Consider the following 25,297-nt stretch of genomic DNA (forward strand, 5'->3'; position numbering starts at 1 on the left):
TTTAATCAGCTTTAAAAGACTGGTTTTTGTATGTTGATTAAGCATTCTTTGTTTCTCTCCTTTTTTTTGATTTTTGTTTTTTTTGGTACGGCCAAGCAGCATGTGGGGTCATAGTTCCCACCGAGGATCGAAGCCATGCCTCATGCATTGAAAGCACAGTCCTAACCACTGGGAAACCAGGAAAGTCCCACTTTCTCTTTTTAAATTTTTATCCTGTTAATTTAGTTAGTAAACTTTCCCCCTACTTCCACTCCTCATAGTACAAAAGCAAATCTGGGCCAGCTGGGGATGAGCCATCATGAACCGTAACTAGTCTTTCTAAAGTAGGTTTATTTATGAGAGTAGGATTGAATGACTGACTTGTCCCTTCGCAATCACTAATCCCTAGCCTCTTAACTTTACCTTTCAGTAGTAATTAGAGAAAGAAATAAAATTTTCACACGAGTATTTTACTGTTTTTATTTTTTTCATCTTAATCACTAAAGAGTAACTTTTGGGGGGAAAAATTTTGGGAAGTCCCTGGTAGTCTACTGGTTAGGACTTGGCACTTTAACTACCATGGCCCTGGGTTCAGTCCTTGGCCAGGGAACTAAGATCCTGCAAGCCTCACAGCATGGCTTAAAAAAAAAAAAAAAGGAAAAAAATTGTATTTTCATCTCTTTTCCTTTCATGTGTGTTCCATTTAGACCAGGAAATTGACATTTCAGCCCAGAAGACTTAGGCCAGATGTTAGTTCACTGGCTGAAAGATGGATTTCCTGCCCCAATAGGTGACCTCTGAAAGCAAAATAGGCTTTTTCTTAATGGATAGACTGTCCAAATGACCTCATTTCTAGAACAAGGGGCCTTTGTTGTGTCTCTTTGCAATTGGAATCAACATCATCTGATTTTTGAGAACATTCATTAGATAAAGAGAAGCTAGAACCTAGTTGTTTCATTTGTAAGGCAAAGGAAAAATTTATGTCTAGGCAATCCACTTATTTGTTCCTTTAAAAATATTTGTGTTCCCTGAGAGGGAAATGGTGCTAAATTCTAGTGCCTGCTTACCATATTAATATTTCTCTTAGATTTCAATCCTCATTCCAGCCAGCCCTCACCACAGGAACAGAGCGTGTAACGTGCTTCCCAAGACAGGGAATCGTTTCACTAAACTTGACCGAAGCACTATTTAAGGAAATAGCCGTGACACCCGTGTCCCGGCACTCAACCTTCTCTCTATGTGAGAAGCTCATTGAGACTTTCTCATGGCGCCACCTCTTCTGATGAGCTCTTCACCAAGTTCATTTATTTTTATCTTCAATTGTATAAGGCAGCTCAGAAAAGAAAACTGAGATAACTGGGCCTTTGTGTATGCGTGTGCGCGCATGCGTGGGTGCCCCTGTATGTTTCACAGGAAATGCAGTTTGAAAGAAAGTACCCAGAAGAGGAAAATGGCTTTGAATGACTGAGGAGAGACTGAAAAACTTCCTATACATGGAAAGGAAGGGAGTTAGACTGTGTGAGAAGGAAGCTATGCTTCTGAGATTCTAAAATGATAAATTTACAGCTAAAGGGAAAGTTAAGACAGTCTCTCTCTCTCTCTTTGTCCCTTCTTTCTTTCCTGTCTTTATTTCTTTAGAAGCAAGAATACGAGTTTCCCTTTAAAACAGCCAACATATAACATTTTAGGAGTATAAAAACCTTGCTCCTCGTAATCCAAAATACTGCCTCCTCCATGAAAGACATAGAACAGAAGAAAGCCAGTCTGTATACAGTTACCATCAGGCTGGGCAATGCATCTAAGACTCATGGTTCTTCTTCAAGTAATTTATATAGTAAATATATGACTCTTAAAAAAAAAAAAGGAGTAGTAAAAAAGGATAATAACACTTTCCTTTGTTTTAATGAGTCAGCGCATACTTTTTCCAGAATGCTATACTCAGCTCAACATCCCCCTCCTTTGTTAATAGTCATATGCAAATATCATTAATCATAAATTAATATTTATTGTTGTTCAACCAGAGTATTCTGGATAATACTTCAATTCTGGATAAGATTTATAATAGTTTTCTGTGGTTTCTGGGATTGATTTTGTGAGTGAGCATCTTTTGTTCTATGTCTATAACATTACTTCAAAGAAGCAGAGCCATAGTCTTAATTGGAGCCTTTGAAAGTAATGGGGAATAAAAAAATATTTTTCATGACCACGTTTAGGCAATAGAGACAGCCAAGTAGGCTTTGGGTAAAGTTTATAAAATACACAAGACTGATGAAGCAATTTGTTTGGTGGATGATACTTCCCAGCTTGGCTTTTTAAGACTTTCCTTGCATAATTTGGAAATATTTAACAGTCTCTGGTCCCTTATTAACACATTCCTTTTTTTTTTTCTGTCTTACACTCTCCTAAGTTAATAAATAGCAGGGAGTATGATTCTACAGACCATTCGCTCTCCATGCTTCCTTTTTTTCTGCTTTTCAGTGTCAGGTAGCTCTCAGAGAATCTCACAGCTCTCCACAGGAGATACTGCTCCCGTGTTAATTCAGAAGTTGTTTCATGGTGTGTTGAAGTCTTTGGATTCTTTGCCTTAAATATTGTGAATTCAGTGTTGGAAGGGCTTCACTGGTAGCTCAGATGGTAAAGAATTTGCCTGCAATGCAGGAGACCCAGGTTTGATACCTGGGTCGGGAAGATCCCCTGGAGAAGTGAATGGCTACCCATTCCAGTATTCTTGCCTGGAGAATTCCATGGACAGAGAAGCCTGGCGGGCTACAGTCTGTGGGATCACAAACAGTCAGACATGAATGAGCCACTAAAAGACACACACCAGAACCAGCCCACTCAGAGCCTTTTATTTCTTGTCTATAATATGTATTACTGAATAGTTCAGAATCCTCGTGTTTCAGAATTAAAAATGGCTTTACAAATCATCTTATCTGACCCAACTATGCAAACTGAAATATCGGTCACATTGTCTGTCTGGAGGAATAATTTCCAGGCAAAACTGTGGTGTTTACAGAGCATCAACACAGAGGAAAACCTAACTGGCTAGGCTGGTAACCTTGCTTATCAGAGTGGGAGAAGAGATTTCAGAGAAAAGTATTTATAGCTCTGAATCATCATTTTGTTTATTTACCTTCTCTCCACAGCCTGTTTGGGCTGTCTTCACTTGGTTTTTTCTTTTTAGTTTGCTCTTGGTTCTTTTCTCCATCTCTCTTACCAAATACTCCAAGATGAAGACTTTTAAACAGGTAATGCTTTAGCAGAGATTTAGCTCACTTTTAAGGTAGTTGTGGAAAAAATGTGTTTGCGATTGTTAAGCGGAAAAATGTTTTGGCATTTTAGTATTTCCTTGAAGTTAGTCCCCCCCACCTCCTGAGGCATTGTGGAATGCCCAGGGTTGGAATGCCAGAGAGCATTGCTGACCTTAGGCAAAAAGTAAATGAGCTTATCTATTTTCATAGATCAATTTCAGAAGGCAGTATGGTAAAAATGTTAATTAGACTATTTATAATCTTTTGGATTTAACATCTGCTTAATCTCACGTTTGTTTGTTTGTTTTTTTCTGTAGAAAATGTGTTACCTTTAAAAAGTAACAAGTATTTGGGGACTTCCCTGGCAGTCCAGTGGTTAAGACTCCATGCTTCCATTGCAGAGGCCATGGGTTCAATCCACAGCCAGGGAACTAAGATCCTGCATGCCTTGTAGCATGGCTGAAAAGTTAAAAAAAAAAAAAAATTATAACAATGAAATAAAAAATAACAAGGTTTGAATGAAGCTGTGTTCCTAGAACATGTGCTATTCTTATGGATAATACAGTTTATTCCAATAAATACATTTAACATTTTATTGTGTGTCCTTAAATGTCTCTGAGTATCTGATTTGGGGAACTCCATTCACATATCTCATGATGGTTTCTTTTACCAATTAATTTTAAAAGCCATTCACTGGTTTAGTTTTTCAATAGATTATATTTTAAACTTTACCTTCCTTTGGCATTCCCTTGGCAATGTGTTCCTTTCCTTATTCTGACAGTCCCAAGTTCCTAGAGACTCTCAAGTTTGTGTAGATATCACAGTCACCTGGAGGGGCTTGTTAAACTGCTGATCACTGTGTCTGACTCTGTAGACTTGGGGGCTGGGGCCTAGAAATTTGCATTTCCAACAAATTAGGTTATGCTAATACTTTTCTTCTTGAGTCCACACTTTGAGAAGCATTGATCCAAATAAAGTAGTCTAAAAGATGGAGCTAGTATGAACTAAGGTGGTAGTGGAGAAAGAGGGAAGTGGATGAACTTGGCATATATTTAGGAAGTAGGGTCCACAGGGCTTGTTCATGGTTAGAAGGGAGTGATGGTGAGGTGGGAAGGAATCAGTCATGTCTCTGAGGTTGGTAGCTTGAACCAGTGGATGGATGTAATGGGATGTGAGCAGGGTGGGATGGACAGATTGTAGTGAGAAGTCATAAATTCTATTTAAAGTTTAAATAAACTATTTAAAAAATGTCAATCACTTGACATAAAGTTGATTTGCAATAAATAACATTGGTATTGCTGTTATTACTACTTTTACTTTCAAAATTGAATGGTCCTTATCACTCCACTCTGTCTCCCAGACCTTTTACTCAGCAGCCACACTCCAGGGCTAGGAATTCTGTTTTGCATGTACTAGAAAACCTAGCATTTTTATAATGTGATCCAACAGACAGGTATGGACGAGGGCATTTTATAGATATAAACCTCATGGTATGAGTGGGTAGGTGGAGGGCAAAAGGAGGGAAAAGAGAGAAAAAGTTCTAATTCATAGAGTTACTACCTGCACATTCACACACAACCTCATAGCTACTGTATTAAATAGCTGAATTCTCCCACTCTACAAATGAGATAAAGAACTTGCCCAATATCTTATAGAAACCTGAGTGAAATTCAAATACAACTCTGCCCTGAATCCATTATATTTGTGCTGCTGCCAAACTCGACCTTCACTGCCAGGCATCATGTCCGAGGGCATCCCTGGTGGCCCAGTGGTTAAGAATCTGCCTGCCATTGCAGGGAACATGGGGTTGATCTCTGGCCCGAGAAGATCCCACACTCTGCAGGGCAACTAAGACCGTATGTCGAAACTGTGGAAGCCGATGCACCTAGAGCGTGCGCTCTGCAACAAGAGAAGCCACTGCAATGAGAAACCTAAGCACAGCAAGAGAGTAGCCCCCACTTGCTGCAAATAGAGAAAGCCTGCCCAGCACAGCCAATAAATACACAGAAATAAATTTTAAACAGTTGCTAGTTGAGGATCCACATCAAAATCATGAAAAAAAAAAAAAGATGTCCTAAATAGGCTGCAGGCAACATCTTGTAACTTCTAGACTACTGGCTTTTAAATTTGTAATCCTGCCACATAGTCAGAACTACTTTTTCACAAAGCAATCCAATATGTGCATTTATATGTGTATGTGTGTATGTGTGGACTTCTGTGCTCCATGTATTGTGCAGCTGTATGACTAAGATTTGGGCTTCCCAAGTGGCTCAGTGAGAAAGAATCCGTCTGACAATGCAGGAGACTCAGATTTGATCCCTGGGTTGGGAAGTTCACCTGGAGAAGGAAATGGCAATGTTCTTGCCTGGAAAATCCCATGGACAGAGATACCTGGCGAGCTACAGTCCATAGGGTTGCAAAAGAGTCAGACACGACTTAGTGACTAAACAACTGAGTCTAACTTTCCAAGAAATAACACTTATTGAGATAGGTGTATTTCCAGTATGTACTTTCATTCAATGCATTCTAATAGTTCATTGCAATAAACGTTTATCAGAACACAGAGAACTGATTTCAGTCCACTTTTGGGTCTCTACTAGATGTCTAGAAAATCCTCTTCTAGATCCCTTTCTGTCCTTGGAATTCACTTACCAGTGTTGTGACAATTCCAGTGAGTTGGATGAGGGAGAGCCTTGATGGAAAGACAAAAGGATTCCTATGAGTTCAGTTCAGTCACTCAGTTGTGCCCAACCCTTTGCCACCCCATGAACTGCAGCACGCCAGGCTTCCCTGTCCACCAGCAACTCCTAGAGCCTGCTCAAACTCATGTCCATTGAGTCGGTGGATGCTTTCCATATCACATCTTTAATGGTGAATCTACACTTGCCCACCTTACAGAGCTTTGTGGGAATCAAATACATCACAGTGTAGATGAAAGAATTTTTAAAGGTACTGAAGTCATCTGACTTTGAGTGCTCCTGTCCCTTTGTTCACTTGCAGTGATCATTCAAGTTCTCCAGAGCCCATTTCTTCATCTTCAATATGAGGGATTTGATCCAGATCATCTTAAAGGCCCTTTTCCACCCTCGCGGAGGTATAATTCTATTATAAAAAGCTCTTTGTGAATGGTACCCTAGGGGACTCTGAAATAGTATGATCATGATCATGATATTGCTGATTATTCTTTATATTTTGTTAAAAAGCCCTTGAAGAATTTTTTTGGAAGAATTGACTGCGGAGAAAAGGCTCAATTTGGGAGAAGTAATCAGAATCATTTTGAGTAGAAGCTTCATGAAGCTGATCTGTGAAAAGGTTCAGCTTCATTTTTCAAATGTCAAAAAAATTGTGTTCTATAAGAAGAAAAATGACTGCTCAGAATTTCATATTTATGCACAGACAGCAAAATTATAGGTACCAACATTCCTCCTCAAATGTATTATTTATTTCCTTATCCATTTATTAGGCAGCCCCAGGAAAAGGACCTCAAATATCTAGGGTAGCTTGATTCTCTGATTGCCAAAATGATGGCTAAGATTTAATTATATTGAGAAATGTTTGTATTGTTGCTAAATAGTACCTTATCTTTAGATGACCCTGAAATGTAATATCACCTCTGAGGAGGTAGGTGGCAATTAATGTGGCCTTGCTTCATCTAGGATGGGGAAATAGAAATGCAGAAAAGTTCATTGCTTTGCCTTCAGGTCCTCTGATGAGTCAGGAAGAAAGACTCATGCTTGGCAATGGAGACTGATGCTCCCACCATCCTTCTTGTTTGGTTCATGCTCGGTCCTTTGCCATAATGTGTTTATACAGCCCCAGTAGAAGCAGCACTGTTCTTTGTATTTTCTTGGACTGAGTAAGATGTTGCTGTTGTTTAGTCGCTAAGTCATGTCTGACTCTGCAACCACATGGACTGTAGCCCACCAGGCTCCTCTGTTTATGGAATTTCCCAGGCAAGAATACTGGAGTAGGTAGCCATTTCCTACATCAGGGGATCTTCCTGACCCAGGGATCGAACCCCAGTCTCCTGCATTGGCAGGTGGATTCTTAACCAGGGAAGTCACTAGGGAAGCCCACTAAGGTACCACATGGCTAGTACACTGAAATTCTTAAATGTACGTAAAATCAACTCAACGGTTATTTTACCTTTTTTCATCATTTACTTATTTTCATGTCTTTATAGAGGTGATGGTGATGATGATGATGACGATAATTTTAAAAAGCCCAGCACTGCTTTAATGAATTTATTTGGATTCCCAGAATTTTAGAACACACACCTGGCACCAGCATCAACCCAGGAAAGCACTAGGCCAGGTCATACTGACTCTGCGCCCAGCATTCCACTTCAGCACAATGCCTTCTGATGATCAAGGGAGAGCTTTCTCATTCCTTTTCTTTCCTTTCAAAAATATTGTCATCGGGGATTATGCTTATAAATTTAATTACCTTTGGAAAATTTTTTTTCTTCCAATTTTGAACTTTCCTCTAAGGGCTCTTCATTTATTGGATTTTGGTGATTAATGCTCGAGGGAAGGGATTTCAAGGACTTGCTCTTTTGCCTCTCTTTTTATGTGGACCCAGAAGAAAAAAAAAAAAAAAACCACACCAGGGAGGTTCCCCAGGGAGGACTCTCTTCGAGGGCCATCTCACTTGGGTTTTTGAAGCAGTCCTTTAACAGAGAGGCGGTTCCTTGTGGTTGCTGAACTGCTTCACAAAGTAATCAATCACCCAATCCAGTGTGGATCGTCATCTCCCAGGGAAAGTTGAGTGGTTTTTAAAGAAACAATCACAAAAGGAGAAACACCTCTATAGGGCTATTTCCCTCATAAAATAAATCCGTCATGGGTTTTGTCCTTAGAAAAACACACACAGGGCCCCAAGTGTGCTGGCTTACTGGTTACAACCATAGCACTTCCTTTTGAAAATCCGCCTCCCCACTCGCCCACCCCACGCCGGTCCTTACATTAAAGAAACCATTAAAACTCAAGGCGCATTTCCCCTTAAGCGCTGAAACCCCTAGCAATGCAGGGCATTGCCGGCACCCGGGAACCAAAATGTCCCCACTCGTAATAAACATAATAAACACGACCCAAACAATGGCTCGTGCCCAAGCTTTCACACTTGTTTTTTCCAAGTCTCGGCTGCCAGAGGCAGAGAGTTGTAATTCCTGAGGTCGCTTGACTTCGGGAGGGGCGAGGTGTGCGTTGTGACACTAACTGCTTGGGAACTCTTTTGGGTAGGACTCGCTTAAAGATTAACTTTCTCGAGTTTCTGGGGCCAAGACTGTGTCGGTGAATGGCGTGATTGGAAACTTGTGCAGGCGGGAGGCTGCAGGCGGCCGCTCTTTCAACAGGCGATTTGTTCTCCTGTCTGTGGCTCATTTCCATGCAAAGAGCCTGACATCAGAGCACCTTTTGTTGCTAAACGCTTTCTTTAGCGTCGAGGGGAGAGAGTCATGTGGAGCTGGAAGAGCTCATTTTGAAGAGAGGGGGCCGGGGAGTTCCCTCCAAGTTCCCGAGGCAGCTCGGTCACCCGGCGGGGCTCTGCCCAGACGTACTGGAAGCACTGAGTCGCGTGCCCAGTTGGTCGGTCCAGGCCGCAGGAAGAGACGCCTTTGCAGCGGCGTGCATCGCTGCTGGGGCCGCCAGAGTTCCCCGCGGGTAAACTCAGTGGTGCGAACTTTGCCTCCTGCTGCCCCGCCGCCGAGCCGAGCCCGGGCTGGGAAAGTTTCCGGACTTGTCAGTCGCGCGGCCCGCAGCCACCTAGAGCCGAGGAGCGGCCGCCTGCCCCGGGGGGCCCCGCCGGGTCGGAGGCCGGGGCCGCAGGGGATGCGGCGCGGGGGCGCGGCTCGGTGGTGACGCGGCGGGCGGGGACCGGCTCCCGGGGCCGGGCGCGCGCGGCTGCGGGGCCAGGGCGCCCCGGGGACCCGGCCATGGAGCAAGACGCGGGAGCCACCGGCGCGGCGCCTGAGCCGGAGCCCGAGCCCGCTTCGGAGCCCGAGGTGGGCGCGGGCATGTCCGAGGCGTTCTCCCGGCTCTGGACCGACGTGATGGGCATCCTGGTGAGTTACCTGGAGGCGGGGGGTGGGCGGGTCGTGGGTCCCCCCGGAGCAGGGCAGCCTCTAGGGGACCTCGCGTTCCTGCGCGCTCGCCGACTCGGCCAGCCCACCCCTTGGGGGTCTTCCTTCTCCGGCTCTAGTTCTTAAGGGGTTAAATCCTCAAGGTTTAAGCTTTCAAAAACCTAATTAAAAAATAACCAGCCACAGATCACATCAAAGATAGATGTTTTAAACAATCGGGTGTGGTGTTGCACTGTAATCTGGGACACCTGCTGAGAAGTTGGAGTGGAAAAAGACAGAGGAAGAGTCTTTCAAAGACTGGATGTAAATAAACCGTGTTTGGCTGCTGTGGATTTGGGAAGAGGCTGATTTTACTGATGTTTATCTCTGCACCGTTTGTTGTCTGAGCAGGAGAGGAAAACAATTACCTCCTTGCTCAGAACCACAACAAGTTAACTAACATACTCTGCAGTTTTCAGTTTGTAGAATTACAGGAGATTTGTTATGTGTTTGGGGCTAAAAACAATAGGGCTTATTTTGCTAAATCTGTATTGTCATGTATTTTGAAATGCCCAGTAACTAAACCCGCCCCTGGATTTGGCATAATTTCTGAAAAATAGTTTTTAGGCATGGAAGATGAAGCTTTAACTTGTTCAGGGTTCCATGCCTTGAGGAGTTAGTAGATTTGCTTTGATGGCACTGTAGAGAGGCAGGTAGACTGGAATCAGATGGGCGGTAGGTCAGGCACCTTACTCCACACATAGGTAAGTACGTCTTGCATCTTACTCCACATATAAAAAGTCAACTTCAATGTAAAGATTTGGAATTGGCTATTGTGGAAGCCAGTTGGAAGAGGCTCTGTATTTACTTGGAGTTTTTTTTTTTTTTTTTTTTTTAATAGAAGGAGGTATAGTTTGTTGAAAGAAGCTCTTTGGGAATGATGAAACCATTTTTACCACAGTGATTCAGCTCTTGGACTTTGTAGTGAGTGAGCCTGGATTCAGATCCCAGACCTCTATGTTGACTGACTGCATGATCTTGGCCAAGGTACCCAGCTGCACTGATGTTCTATTTCATCACCTGAAAAGTGAAGCAAAGAAGATCTGCTTCTTGGATTTTCTGAGATTTAGCTAAGTTGATATATAGCTAGTGCTCAGCATACTAGTATTAATAGAAGGGGGCAGCAGAGGAAGAGACGGTTAGACGGCATCTGGGACGTGAGTGAGCAAACTCAGGGAAATAGTGAAGAACACGGGAGCCTGGCATGCTGCAGTCCATGGGGTCGCAAAGAGTTGGATACGACTGAGCAACTGAACAACAATAAGTAATGGCTGTCTTTTTTGTTTGTTTGTTTTCTTGCAAATAATCTTGTGGCTCATCTTTCCAGAGATCCTAAAAGTCCCAGTTATTCCATCTTTAGGTGTCCTTTGGTATTAATGATTAGTCCTATGCAGAGAGCCAGGGAAGGTCAGTCAAAGATTTCTACCTGCTCTTCCCACTCTGATATTTTATTTTACTTATTTTTTGAAAGCAGATTTGTTCAGGGAAATACATAGACAAGAGTGTTGGCCGTCCCACAAGAGCACTCCAATATTTTAAAAATATATATTGAGAAACACTTCAAGTTATGCTATTTGCATTTTCTGAACATTACTGATAAATACGGGCCTTGACTGAAATTCCAGAAAACTCAATGAACATAGATAAAAGTTGTGGTGATAGACTGTATTTTAAGTTCATCCAGCAGAAGCTTATCTTGCTATTTCTTGCTTAGGTCTCACTCTAAATTTTCAGTCACTGAGAAAATTGGTTTGCATCTCTTAGTGGGGTGTGGGCTGGGGAGGGAAGCCTTGGAGGGGCTCACTTATATTGAAGTGTGGGCTCAGGGTCGTTTGGGGATGGGGGGGGGAGCATGGAGCACTTCCTGAAGAGTGACTCTCCCTTCCCTGGCAGATTCCAGCACTGTTGGGTCAGTCGTAGCAGAGTGTTCTTTGGCTGAGTTAGAAGACGGGGTGGGGCTCAAAAAGCCTAAACCTGTTATTCAAAAGGCCGATGCAGGAGAAAAGAAAATATGTACTTCTTACAGAGCTAATATTTAGTTCTGTGTGAGGCTGAAAGACGGTAATGGTTGTCCTAAACAGGTAGTGCTCACTCCTGCTTCCCCATCTTTTGTAAGATCTTCTTTTCCTTTAAATCTTGGGCATCAAGATTGTTCCACAGGCAAAAGGCAGATGCAGAGGACATAAGCTTACCTCTCCTCTGTATGGGCCTATGAGAAGTCACTAGGGGAAAAGGATCTTTATTCTGTGTTGAGGATGCTGTCATCCAAGTGTTTATAAGAAACTATCTTTGGAAAAATATATCATGACACAAAACTGACGTCAGACTTTGTCTGTTCTTACAGAGATAAAAGACACTATTTTCTTCATTTTGTATTTAAAATATGGGATTTAACAATCATCTCTCAGCCTAGACGGGCAAAGTGATTTGGGCACTAGAGGCAATGTCAGGCTGCACCCCAGGTTTCTGACCTTCACCAGTCAGGAGCACGTTGCCATGATGCTCCATAGTTAACTGTCCCAGATTAACTTAGTAGGAATGTGACTACATCTGGTATTGTAGGCAAAGGCGATTTGGAAGTTTGTGGACCCGTGGTAAAGAGTCCGCCTGCCAATGCAGGAGACTCAAGTTCTATCCCTGGGTCCGAAGATCCCTTGGAGAAGGAAATGGAAACCCACTCGAGTATTATTGCCTGGGAAATACCATGGACAGAGGGGCCTGGCAGGCTACAGTCCTTGGGGTCACTATAGAGTTGGACACAACTTAGCGACTAAACAATAACAACAAATTTGGAAGATTCTTTTTACCTGATAGCTCAGTTGGTAAAGAATCTGCCTGCAATGCAGGAGATCCCTGCATCCCTGTGTTCGATTCCTGGGTCAGGAAGATTCCCTGGAGAAGGGATAGGCTACCCACTCCAGTATTCTTGGGCTTCCCTTGTGGCTCAGCTGGTGAAGGATCCACCTGCAATGTGGGAGACCTGGGTTCGATTCCTGGGTTGAGAAGATCCCCTGGAGAAAGGAAAGGCTACTCACTGCAGTATTCTGGCTGGAGAATTTCAAAGAGTCAGACAGGACTGAGTGACTTTCACTTTTTTATTAGAGAACTTCGGAGGGGAGTAAGAGGTAGAAGGGGAATTATACATCCAAGCATCATACTTAGCAGATTTCAGGCACAGTTGCTACTTTTATCTTTTAGATTCTTCTTAGTGTAAAATGTGAACTTCAAAGCCTATTAGGGTTTTTAACTGAATGAGCACAGCTCCCCTTTCCCGAAGGGGCAGTATAAGGAGGAACACTCACCATCTGTCTCCCGTTCCCCTCCTCCCCACCCCCCAGCCCCAAACCCCCAGCCCCGAACCCGACCCCTGGTAGATTTTGTTGGTTCTGACCCAGGGGAGGGTGTTACCCCAGAGGCATTGATCTCAGTAAATACAGGGTGGTTGTTTGAGTTCATTAGGGCACATTTTGCATTCAAATTAATTCAGTCCTGCACAGTTAAGCACCAACTAGTTGCTTTTAGATAGTTGTTAACAAAACCCTTATTTAGGGAAGTAACAGTATAATTTATGGCATGAAAATGAGTGTGCTGGCATGAATAAAATGCTAACAAGTGAATATATAAATAGAGAACCCCTACTTACTATGGATTGTGCAGACCTAGAGGGCATTTTACTCAATTTTCTACCTGAACATGATTTTGTTGAGTGAAAAAGGAAAAAAGCATGTACTCTTAAATGCAGGAGCCACTTCAAAATACAGTTCTGTACACTCATGCCCTGGCTTATAATGGGGTGCTTTTATGAAGAATAAATTTTCTTTATGCTGAATCTACCACTTGGACAGTTCCGCTGTGCAAACTCAAATTCTGGCACTTCCACTGAAAGCGTATTGGCAAACTGGGAAATGTTTGCAAACCCTGAGCAATTAAACCGTGATCTTCTAGTCAAATACTCTGCTCTGTTCGCTAACTCGGCAACGTACGGTCTGCTTGGGTTTTCAAAACCTGACCTTTCAGGATGACATTCTTAGACTTCTGTTGAGATGCACAGAACCAGTTAGAATCCTCTGGGGGTTTTACTTTTATTTTTACTCCCTTGTTGTTATTCAGTTGCTCAGTCATGTTCGACTCTTTGAGACCCCATGGAGTGCAGCACACCAGGTTTCTCTGTCCTTCACTACCTCCCGGGGTTTGCTCAGACGCAGGACCATTGGATTGACTATCCCATCTAACTATCTCATCCTCTGTACCCCTGGTTACAGACAAAACATTCCATTTTCGTTTTTGGGGTTGGGGAGCCTAGTTTTTTGTTATTGTTGTTGTTTTTAAGAGTAGGAATTGTTGAGGTTATTCGAAGAGGTAGATCATATTTTCAGCCCCAAGTATCCATTTGGTAAATTGTGATGGTTCATAAAGTTTTCCTCCAAAATTGGAATAAGCAGGCATTTAAAACTTCTCCTTTGCTGGGAAGGGAGAGGAAGGGAGTTAGTAAGTAACTATTGTTTGCTAGATCCTGCAAGACGCACCTCCCCCAAACCTTAACATTTCCCTGCTGTGTTGCTACAATTTACACCCATTTCCTAGCAATGCTTAGAAAATAGCCATTGTGTAGACAAACTCTACACAGATGACCTTCCCCTCTTCTAGTTCCTTTGCAGGCTACAGAAAAGTGTAGTAGGTTTATTTAAGTTAATAAACATAATAAATAAACTCTTTAGGTTATCTGCTAGGTTTATTGTATCTTGCTGTTTACTAAAGTCCTCTTCCTTTAAAAGACTCTCCTTCACTCTATATTTAAGTGTGGGGGAGGGAAGAGGCCTGTGAGATCCCGAGGGGGCTTTTAAAATGCAAACACCTTGGCACCAACCAGTGTGTAATTTACATATTGTTGGGTGGCGTCTTACGGTAAGCCCTTTAGCTAATGACTTAATTTTAGGTCTTGGAATCTGAGCGTCAGCCCTAGTGTCAAGTATTCTGACTTCATCTTGATTTTATGTTCCTGTTAGGCAGCGGAAAGCCTATGGCTTTAACATAAGTAGAGAAATCGCAGGGTGATGTATCAGGAGGCACTGACCAAAGAGACCCTGGATGTGAGCCCTCAACGCCTTCATTTAGATAGTAATGGAAGGGCTTGGGGCAGCAGAGTAGGGGCCAGAGCTCAGAACTTTCAATTTTCAATTATCTGCCAAAGACAGAATTAAGCCTTATAGTTCTGGCTGGGGCCCTTGATTTGCTATCAAAAAAGACCCCCGGGGACTTCCCTGGTGGTCCAGTGGCTAAGACTCTGAACTCCCAATGCAGGGGACCCAGGTTCCATCCCTGGATCCCTGTTTAGGAAACTAGATTCCCACATATCACAACTGAGAGTTTGGATGTGGCAACTAAGACCCGGCACAGCCAAATAAATAAATAAAATGATCATTTTTTTAAAAAGAGGCCCCTGTGTTAGGGGAAGCACATTGATTAAAACCGCCCACCCTGGCCAGGCACCATAGTAACCATTTGCATGAGTTGTTTCATGACAGGAGATCCTGATAAGGAATACGGAACTAATAAGCCGCCACCAACTGGAAGAGTTCGGGAAAGGTCTAAAGGAGACACCGCGTGTCTGTCCACTTCCCAGAATCCGTCTCGCTAGCATCCATCTTGGCTGAGCGATGCGTGCGCCACCAGGAAAGACTCTGAATTGGAGTGATTGGCCAAAGACCACTTGGAAACTAATCCCATCACCATAAAACCCAAGACTGCGAGCCACGTGGCAGAGCAGTTCTCCTGGGTTCCCTTAGCCTACTGCTCTCCACCCGGGTGCCCTTTCCCAATAAAATCTCGTGCGTTGTCAGCACATGTGTCTCCTCGGACAGTTCATTTCCGAGTGTTAGACAAGAGCCCAGTTTCGGGCCCTGGAAGGGGTCCGCCTTCCTGGACCACCAGCCCTAAAGTGGCAGTGCATATTCCTAGCCTTCCAGCATCTTGCTTTCGTGCTTTCTTTTGCTGCTCTCTATCCTGAAACATTTCCCCCCACCCACCTGGCTCGTTCTGCATCCTTTTCACCATCCTGACTCCAGCTTCTGACCAGAGGATGTCACCATGTGAGGAGAGGGACTGAATCCCAGTGCTGGGCGGGGCCCTTCCCATGCTTACCTTACTTGGTCTTCTCACTGCGACCGTTGAGCAGTGTTGTTCCCATTTTACAGTGGAGAGTTAAATGTGCACATCCTGAATCACACAGATAGTGAACAGGGGAGCTGGGGTTTGAATCCCCTGCTATTTCCTGGAAATTAACTCACAGTTATAATTTTATAGTTCATTCTTTCATATTTCTATTGGGACACTTCTTGAGTATTGGAAGAAAACTGATAACAAAACTAGACAGCCTCTTATAAAGCAGAGACATCACTTTGGCAACAAAGGTCCATATAGTCAAAGGTACGGTTTTTCCAGTAGTCTTGTACGGATGTGAGAGTTGTACCATAACAAAGGCTGAGCGCCAAAGAATTGATGTTTTCAAACTGTGGTGTTGGAGAAGACTCTTGAGAGTCCCTTGGACTGCAAGGAGATCAAACCTGTCAATCCTAAAGGAAATCAGTCCTGAATATTCATTAGAAGGACTGATGCTGAAGCTGAAGCTCCAATCCTTTGGCCACCTGGTGCAAAGAGCCAACTATTTAAAAAAGACCCTGATTCTGGGGAAGATTGAAGGCAGGAGGAGAAGGGGATGACAGAGGATGAGATGGTTGGATGGCGTCACCAAATCAATGGACATGAGTCTGAGCAAGCTCTGGGAGTTGGTGATGGACAAGGAAGCCTGGCGTGCTGCAGTCCATGGGGTCTCAGAGAAACATGACTTAGTGACTGAACAACAGCAAATGGACTGTCAATCTTTTTGCTAAAGTTTTTAAACTAAGTATTAACTGCACGTACCCCTGGCTTCCAGAAGGACAAACAGCATCCACTGCCCCTTCCTTAAGTACCTAGTTGTGTGGTGCAGTGTGTAGAGTGCTCCAAGGAGGCTGGAGTATAGAGTGAGGGGGTAGTGGGTTGGTCAGCCACGGTGCTGGTACAGGCAGGTCAGTCCCAGAGATGCCTTCCACCTTGGGTCCTGGCAGTGAGTAGGTTTCCCTTGAGAGGTGTTCCCCAGTGAGGGTAAGGAGGAAAGAAGGGAGGAAGGGCCTTCTGGACAGAGCTGAGGGGAAAAGAGACGGGAGAGCACAGCCCACTGAGGTGGGTACTGGGTAGTGAGAGCTGAGGTAGCTGGCATCATTCTATAGTCTCCAGTGAAAAGCCATTGCAGAATTTTAAACTGACGTATGACATGATCACTTTCTAGAAATGTGACTTTTGTGGGTGATGAGTTGGTGATGAATTTGGAAGAAGACTAGTGGTCTAGACAAAAGAAGATGAGAGGTTAAACGTTTGTGAAATGTACTAGCTTATCTATCATCTGGCTTCTGTTTATCTCAATATTTTCCTCTGTAAGTAGTCAAGGATTGCTCCTGGTAACTTGCTTTTGATAAATTCTTTTCAGCTCAAGAGTAGACTGGGTTAATGCAAGAGATTTTTAGAGATGTTGTAGTGCTGTGACTTTTTCATTCTAAAGAAAAATTGTCTATCTTGACACATCTATGTGTACACATATTTGCTTACCTGTCTTTGCCCTGGTGTGAATGATTTGTTTCCTTAAAAAGGAGATTTATTGTTTATAACTATACACACAATGCTATAACCAAAGGATCTTTAATTCCATCTTGTAAAAGCTAATTCTAGAGGACAGTGAAATAGAGGGAAATGCTCAGTTTGGCATGTCATGTGTATAGGCTCAGTCCTGGCTGACTCTTTGTGGCCCCATGGACTTGTAGCCCACTAGGCTCCTCTGTCCATGGGATTTTTCAGGTAAGAAGTAGGTTGTCACTTCCTTCTCCAGGAGATCTTCCTACCCCGAGCTTGAACTTTAGTCTCTTGCATTGGCAAATGGATTCTTTACCACTGAAACACTTGGGTCGAAGAATACTTTATGCTTCAGACTTAACCATCATAATCCCGCTATATTATATGATGAGCTTACCCATGGTTTACACACGTTCTTTTCTTAGGGTAGGAATAAAATTGATTTCAGAATAATGAATTTAGATGTGTAGAGGCTAAAGCTCTGAGAATTAACTGTACCTTTTAATACCAATGTAAGACTATAAGCAGTAAACCTTCAGACTGATTTTGAGAGAAAATGTATTTTTATGATGACTTGGAATTGTTGTTTCTCAAATAAACGTATACTAATTTACTAATTAACTTAATTTGGTAATGACACCTGAAATGTGTGGGTCTGCTGGTCGTTAGCTTTGCTGTTAGCCAGCTGTCTAGTGTCCCACCTTTTGTTTCATAAGATGTTTCACTGGATAGCATTAATTCTTTATGAGTTGAGATGCTTCCTAGAGATAACTTACCTTGTATTTTTTCTTGCTTGTCAAGTCCTGTAATAGAGAATCCGGCATGGAGGTTGGAGACTCAGGCATTGGAGTATCTTAGAGACACAGAACACAAGAGCTTAATAATGAGATAGTTTTTCCTCTCTGGAACCCGTATTCTTTCTTTTTTGAAGGGACCTCCTTTTGTCTTTCAACTTTCTAAGCTGATTGGTGAGAACATGGTTGGTTTTGTTGCTTCATCCACTGCTTGTTTGGTTTTACAGCAAGTAGTGAAGGAGGAAGGTCCAGTGTGTCCACACATCACTCTGTGCCTGTTTGTGGCTTCATTTTCTGTCCTGGTATGAAGAATTGAAAGTGGAATGAAAACTGAAGGAAAAATAATGCCTATTATTGTAATCTTAGCTAAAAGTATTATTGAAGGGCAGAAGAAAAACGTGTTTTTTTTTTTAGCTTAGTATGTATCCTTAATCTTGGTTACTTTCAAAATTTATCCTAATTTTGTGGACTTGATGACTTTTGCCTAAGACTTCTTATCAACCAACACTTTTTTTTCACACTCTAGGTAAAAAATGTTTTTATGCTTTTTTGGGCACTCTTAAAAATTGAGTGTTTCAATATTATTTGTTATTAAGAAGAAAGCAATGTTCTAGTTTAAGAATAAGTATCTGTGCTATAGGCTTACATTCATTTTCAGAGGATTTTAAAGGCCTCTTTATAAGATAACCGCTTCTTGGCCTTTCGGCTAAAATCGAGTTTTGTAGTTGTAGTGTGAGGGCTTCCCAGGGGGTACCGTGGTAAAGAATCTCCTGCTAATGCAGGCGATGCAGGAGACACAGTTTCAATTCCTGGATCAGAAAGATACCCTGGAGTAGGAAACGGCAGCCCACTCCAGTATTTTTGCCTGAAGAATTTCATGGACAGAGGAGCCTGTGGGCTACAGTCCACATGGTCGCAGAGTTGAACGTGACTGAGCACAGACATAAGATAAAACATTAACAATTCTACAAGTGTCCTTGTTTGAAAAAAGGAAGGTTAAAAAAATTTTTTTTAAACAAAACAGCAGTGAGATACCCCTGCACACCTTTACCAATGGCTAGAATCTGGAACTCTGACCACATCAAATGCTGAAGAAGATGAGGAACAACTGGAACTCTTGTTCATTGCTGGTGAGAATGAAAAATGGTACAGTCACTTTGGAAGACCATTTGGTAGTTTCTTACAAAACTAAGCCTTATTCTTACCATCCAGTCCAGCAATTGCCCTCCTTGGTGTTTGCCCAAAGAAAGTGAAAACTTAAGTCCTCCAAGCAAAAAACTGCATACATCTATTTATAGCAACTTTATTCATAATTGCCCAAACCTGGAACCAACCGAAATGTCCTTCAGTAGGTGAATGGACACGTAAAGCTTGGTGGAAATTATCTAGGGATAAAAACAAATGAGCCATCAAGCCATCAACAGATGTGGAAGAACCCTACATGCTTATGACTAAGGGAAAGAAGCCAACCTGAAGAGATTTTTGATTCTGACTGTATGACAGTTTGGAAAAGGCAAGACTATGGAGACATTGAAAAGATCAGTGGTTGCCGGGGTCGGGGGAAGGGACGGATGAATAGGTGGAGCACGGAGAATTTTTATAATGATGAATAGATGTTCACCAGCAAGAGTGAATCATGTTGCGTGCTTTGCATTTGGGGTGATTATGATGTGACAGTGTAGGTTGTAACAATTGTACCTACCATTCTAATGTGTACAGTGGATTTATTTCAGTACCCCAAGCAATCCTCATATTTTCAGTGGACACTGAGTTTCCCCAAACTTAATTCAAATCTGACATTTTTCTGCTAGTGTTAGGTCCTGCTGTCTACTAGCTGAGTCCCAAAGACTGCCGCTATTACAGTTGCCAACCGCAAGTCCAGATTGTTATGTGTGCCTTCGACTGGCTGGCTGCTGGGTTCCATTAATTTGCTAAGGCAGCACTCAGAACTTGGGAAACCCAATTTACTTCCTAAATCAACCAGTTTTTACTTACTGGGTTATGGGATTATAAAGAGATATAACTTAGGAACAGCCAGTTGGAAGAACCTTGCTTAGGGCTAGTATGTGGGGAGAGGGTAGAGCTTCTGAAACCGTTTTCCTCGGACTGGGTCTCGAACCCACAAGGCCAGGACTCGAACCCAGCCAAAACCCAGTTTGGGACTCTAACCCATGCAGCTGGGACTCGAACCCAGTCAAAACCCTGCTTGGGACTTGACCCAATAATCTTTTAATTAGAATTACTCACCTGTTCTTTGTGTCTTTGCACAGAAGGAATTCAGTGAGAAACAAAGTGATTGGTAAGAAGTGGATTTATTCAGAGAGAAACACAGTCCGCAGAGTGTGGGCCATTGCAGAGGGTGAGTGGGCCCCAAATTGTGGCATGGTTAGCTTTTATGGGCTGGGTAAATGAGTGGAAGGATTATTCCAACCTATTTTGGGGAAAGCGAGATTTCTAGAAATTGAGCCACCGCCCATCTTTTGGTCTTTGCTGATGGGCCTTGGAACTGTCCTGGCACCTCTGGCTATGTCATTTAGCTTGCTGATGTGTTACAGTGAGCGTACACTGAGGACCAAAGTCTAGACGAAGTTGACTTGTTCACCATCTTGGACCCATTTGATTCTAATCAGTTGACGTTGTGTCCTCGGGCTGTGTCGTTGTTTCAAAGATTGTGCCCTGCCCCCTTCTCTCCTGTTTCACTTCCATGCTCTTTAGGGCACCTCTCTCCTTGAATCTCCACATAGTCACCAGTCCAGAAGCTCTCAGAACTCTGTCCTTTTAGGTTTTATGGAGGCCTCATTATATAGGCAGAATTGGCCTTTGGTAACTGCACTCAATCTCTAGCCCCGCTTCCCTTCCAGGTTACCGAGAATGAGATAAGACTGCAAGTGCCTAATTTCTAATTACTTGGTCTTCTTGGTGGTCAGCTCCATTCCGAGACTATCTAGGAGCCCCAGCCTAAGTCACCTCATTAACAAAAATTCGGGACCCCTAATGAATGACACAAGATGCTCCTGTCATTCCAAATGCAAGAGTTAGGAGCCCTATACCAGGACTGGGAAGAAGACCAAGTATCTATTTCTTTTAAATCACAACATAATTGTAGGGGATATTGATAGGGGACACGACTGAGTGACTTCACTTTGACTTTTCACTTTCATGCACTGGAGAAGGAAATGGCAACCCACTCCATTATTCTTGCCTAGAGAATCCCAGGGATGGGGGAGCCTGGTGGGCTGCCGTCTATGGGATCGCACAGAGTTGGACACGACTGAAGCGACTTAGCAGCAGCATGCATGCATGTTTGGGGGCAGGAGACATATTGGGAATCTATGTTTCCTTTAATTTTGCTGTCAGTCTGAAGCTACTAAACGATGAAGTCATAATACAAAAATAATTAGATTTTGTTTGTTTTATCAAGAGAAGAGGAACAGGATGAGCACATTTAGAAACAAGAAAAAATTGTTTAAACACCTCTTAGAAAACTGAAAGTTTGTTTTGTAGGGAAGTAAAGAGCAAAGGAAGCAGTTCAGAGTGGCTTTAGATCTTGGCTTCAGCATTTCATGACCTAAGCAAGCTCCTTAACTGTTCTGTGCGTTGGTTTCCTCATCAGTGAGATGAGGACAATAGCCACTTACATTATTGGGTCTGGTCAGATTAATTCAATCCCTAGAAGTGTGCATGGCATATGGTAAGCAGATCATAAATGTTCCTTATTATTAGCTGTTAATAGTTAAATCTTTAGTTGGAGTGTGAATTAATTTGCCTTCACGCTCATCTTTAAGTGGAGGGGTGGTCTGATACTACATATTCAATTTAGGATTGGTATTAACTATTGATTTAATTGGTTTTAATTTAACTTTTTTTTGATGATTTAATGTTTTTAATGTTTGCCAAATGTCCTTTTTAGAACACAAAATTTAAAAACAAATGCATAAATTATTTCAAAGTATTAACCTTCATGTTTCACTTTAGGAAACTGGTGTTAAAAATGTTACGTGTACTTAAGAGAGAGAATGTATGGGACTTGTGAATAAGAAGGGTTTTCTGGAGGCAGAAAGGTATTTGTAATGAAAACATATTTTCAGCTTAAATGGTTGTACAGATTGCTATTTTTCAGTTCTCCTGTGACTAAGTATCACAGTAGCATGAGATCTTTTTGCTAGTTGACTTCTTAGAAACATGTAAAATATTAAAAATATCCACTTAACTAATGATTTTATTTTTTGATTTCTGGACCCATGTAACTGTACTAAATCTACTTTTAGTATCTTGAAATGTTTTTGTGAAATATTTTCCCAAGGTTTTGTTGAATTAACCACTGTTTTTGCCCAGGTTGCTAAGCATTCATTCTGTGTTTTTACATCTTAGTTAAGACTCTTCCATCACCAATCAAGAATTTATAAAAGCATCATATGGTAGTGTCCCCACAAGAGCCCAAAGCAACCTGCAGACACATTATCAGTGTGAACTTGATAGAAAATGAGATTCTTTGTGTTTCAAGGAAGATGATGATTATTATTAATCATTATTATATAATATGCCGCTTATGTACATTTTAAGTAGGGAGTGACTTCATTATGCATTTATAGAAAATGTGAAACTTTGAGAAAGTCTATAAAGATGAACAATTTTATGTTGGAAAGATAAGACATCATTTTTAAAGCAGATTTTATCATGAAATACAGTTTTACTGAGAACTTTCCACAAAAATGTAGCCTTAGGACATAGTCTGCTGGGGAAAGGTCGTTACTGCCTCTGCAGCATTTTGCTTCTACTTACGTAACATGTGGTGTCCAGGTGATGACTTAATGAAAGCCTCTCATAACACTGGTGCCTGGTAGTGATTTGCCCTGATTAAGATATTATGAAACGGAGGCTATGCAATGAGCAATAAAGTAAATAGGTGTCAAAAGATACATGAAAGATACAGTAAAATCTATGTGATGTTACTTTAGCACTAGCAGAGAATTATGTACTATTTCAACACACCAGAATGTCCGCTGGTAACCCCCTCATTCTATATCAAAGAACTCCTCAGCTTGTCAGGTCGCTGAGAGACTGCACATCCCAGATCTTGTGTCTTTAGAAAACAAGATCTCTTCCATGGTGGAGGAGCTTCCATAGAAACCTGAGGGGAGTCAAGTAGAGTGAATATACTCCTTAAGCATCAGGAGATTATTCAGCAAGTCACATCCCTTACTCTGTAAGTACTGCTCATAGAAATTAAATGATAACACTTACATAGGCATATAACTCCTTACGTTTCATGGTGCGTCCTTACATGCATTGACTGGTTTAATGCCCTTAAAGCTACTAGAAACTCACTTTGTTGGCAACCACAATTCGCTCGTCTGTTGAGTAATCCAGGGTTCCTGGTTTCCTTTTCAAACATACTGACGTTTCACTGCCCAAATTTCAATACCCATAATTCAGTAATTTCTGATTGTGGCTTCTGCACATTCTAGGCCTCTAAGTTCATCTATTTGATCTGTGAAATAAAGGTAAAACACTGAAGTTATATCTTTGCAAATATTTTCAAATGCTTCTCTGAAGTCAACCTGACCGAGCTGGTTGTGGGCTCTGCTATTCTTTGATCTGAGTTTGGAGGGAAAGCCAGAAAGTGATGCCCAGTCAGCGTTTTCCCATTTTCCATCCAGGTTGCCTGGTCCCTGAGGTCGTGAATGCTATATTGTGGGTCAGTGTGGCAAACACTCAAGACTTTGCAGGCTCATCTGGCCTGAGGAGGCAGAGAGAAGCAAACATCTGGTGGCTCATTGTTACCAGCTTGCCACGAGTTCTCGAAAAGTCAAACTTTAGTTCTCATGACTTCCAGTTTGTTCTTCTACTGTGAAAAACAGGAAGATCCACTTTCACAGACTCCTGTTGTCAGCCAAAAAGTTTTTCAAGCTGCAAATCAGTTTGGTTTTTTGATACTAGATTTATCTGTATATATTTTTTAAAATCAAGATTTTTAAAAAGACACACACACTGTTTGTATACCTGTTGACTTACTTGCAGACAAGGTTCAGGGCATTCTGTTTCAAGTTCTCACGTACAAAGAAGAAAATCCTGGGCGAGAGTTGCTCGAGGGCGCTGGTTGTAGATGGTTCCCCAGAGGATCAGCCAGAGACCAGGTGAACAAGCCAAAGCAAGATTGGTTTAAATCCTGAATTTGCTAGTTAGGTCAAGATAAGTAAGTCCTGACTTATGCAATGTGTTTGGCAGCAGGCGCTGATAAGGTTCCAAATGTTGTTTTGGTAGAAAAATGACTTAGCAAAATGAATGAGGGCTGGAGTCAGTGGCACGCTACCTTCTGGTGTCCCTAGAAGATCTAAATCAAAACAAGCTTTCTTAGTGCAGAGAAAAGCATGCTGGTGCTGCAGCAGCACCTTGGAGGTGATTAATAGTCACCACTGTACAACTGGGGTTATAGCCAACACTCTGAAATATCTTTGAAAACTAAATGTGATCACCTTTTTTCTTGTGTTTTTAAGGCACTACTTCTTAGACCATTAGCAGTCAATTAATGGGTTCTTTGGCTTCTGGTTTTCTAATGCTTTGTGTATCTGCTGTCCTTTAGTAAACTATTATTTTAAAAATATAAGCCTGTGTTCTTTGTGGCAATGTAGAGAAAGCATGCAGATAGAATCAATTTTTTTTTTTTTTCCTGCAAACCAAAGGAGCTTAGAAATTCAGTTGTCAGCAGATTCTTTGGAGGACTTCCTTTCTTCCTTTATTGATTCCTACACAGCTCTACATTCCTCGCTTCCTTGAAGCTTCAGAACTCACTGGATAGAACAAAGAACATTCTACAGTTTGCTACCCAGTCAACCATTGTAATTTTTTTTTTTTCTCCTTCAAGGAATTTGGAGGTTATATTTTTGTGAGGTAGTTGGAACATTCTTTCAAACTTGAGTGCTGTAAAAACTTGTTTTTAATGCCATTTTAGCAAAGCTGCTATGGAGCAAAAAGATACTAGTAATAATAGCAATAATGTTGTTGGCAGCTGATGTAGATTGACTGATGGATCATGTACTATGTACCAAACATTCTGCTAAGCTCTTTTCATGCATTATCTCATTCCATGGTCCCTATAGCCTTGTGAGGTGGTGGTGTGGGTTGAATTGTATCCCCCTCAAAGAAGATGTGTTAAAGCCTGGACCCTCAGTCTTAATCTCAGAATGCAGCCTTATTTGAGATAGGGTCTTTGCAGGTTTAATCAGGTTAAGATGAGGTTGTTAGAGTGGGCTCTAATCCAAAGTGGGGAAATTTGGACACAGTCAGTGGCATCCACAGAGGGAAGATGCTGTGAAGACCCATGTAGACAGAACTTTATGAAAATAGAGGATGACAATGATGTGTCTGTTAAGCCACAAAATGTCAAAGATTGCTGACAAAACACTGCAAGCTAGGAAGAGGCAAAGAAGGCTTCCCCTACAGGTTTCAGAGGGAACATGTGAAACCTTGATTTGGGACTTCCTGCTTCT

At 42.2% G+C, this 25,297-nt stretch overlaps 1 protein-coding gene across 3 annotated transcripts in view; it reads left to right on the forward strand.

Annotated features, from left to right (window-relative positions):
- The window catches only part of SASH1 (SAM and SH3 domain containing 1), a 346,563-nt gene that overhangs the window by 143,866 nt on the left and 177,400 nt on the right, over window positions 1–25,297 (forward strand). The window contains exon 1 of one of the 3 annotated variants that reach the window (XM_018053321.1): window positions 6,267–6,324. The exons of 1 other annotated variant lie outside the window; for it this stretch is intronic. Coding sequence is in view for 1 of the 2 variants with exons in the window: in XM_018053322.1 (XP_017908811.1) it covers window positions 9,163–9,291 (129 nt within the window). In the remaining variant the exon portion in view is untranslated. Of the gene's footprint in view, window positions 1–6,266; window positions 6,325–8,801; window positions 9,292–25,297 lie in introns of those variants that run through there. One more of the 3 variants, XM_018053322.1, reaches the window with a different exon arrangement.

The sequence above is a fragment of the Capra hircus genome, chromosome 9, assembly GCF_001704415.2.
Source record: "Capra hircus breed San Clemente chromosome 9, ASM170441v1, whole genome shotgun sequence".
NCBI classification, from domain to species: domain Eukaryota; kingdom Metazoa; phylum Chordata; class Mammalia; order Artiodactyla; family Bovidae; genus Capra; species Capra hircus.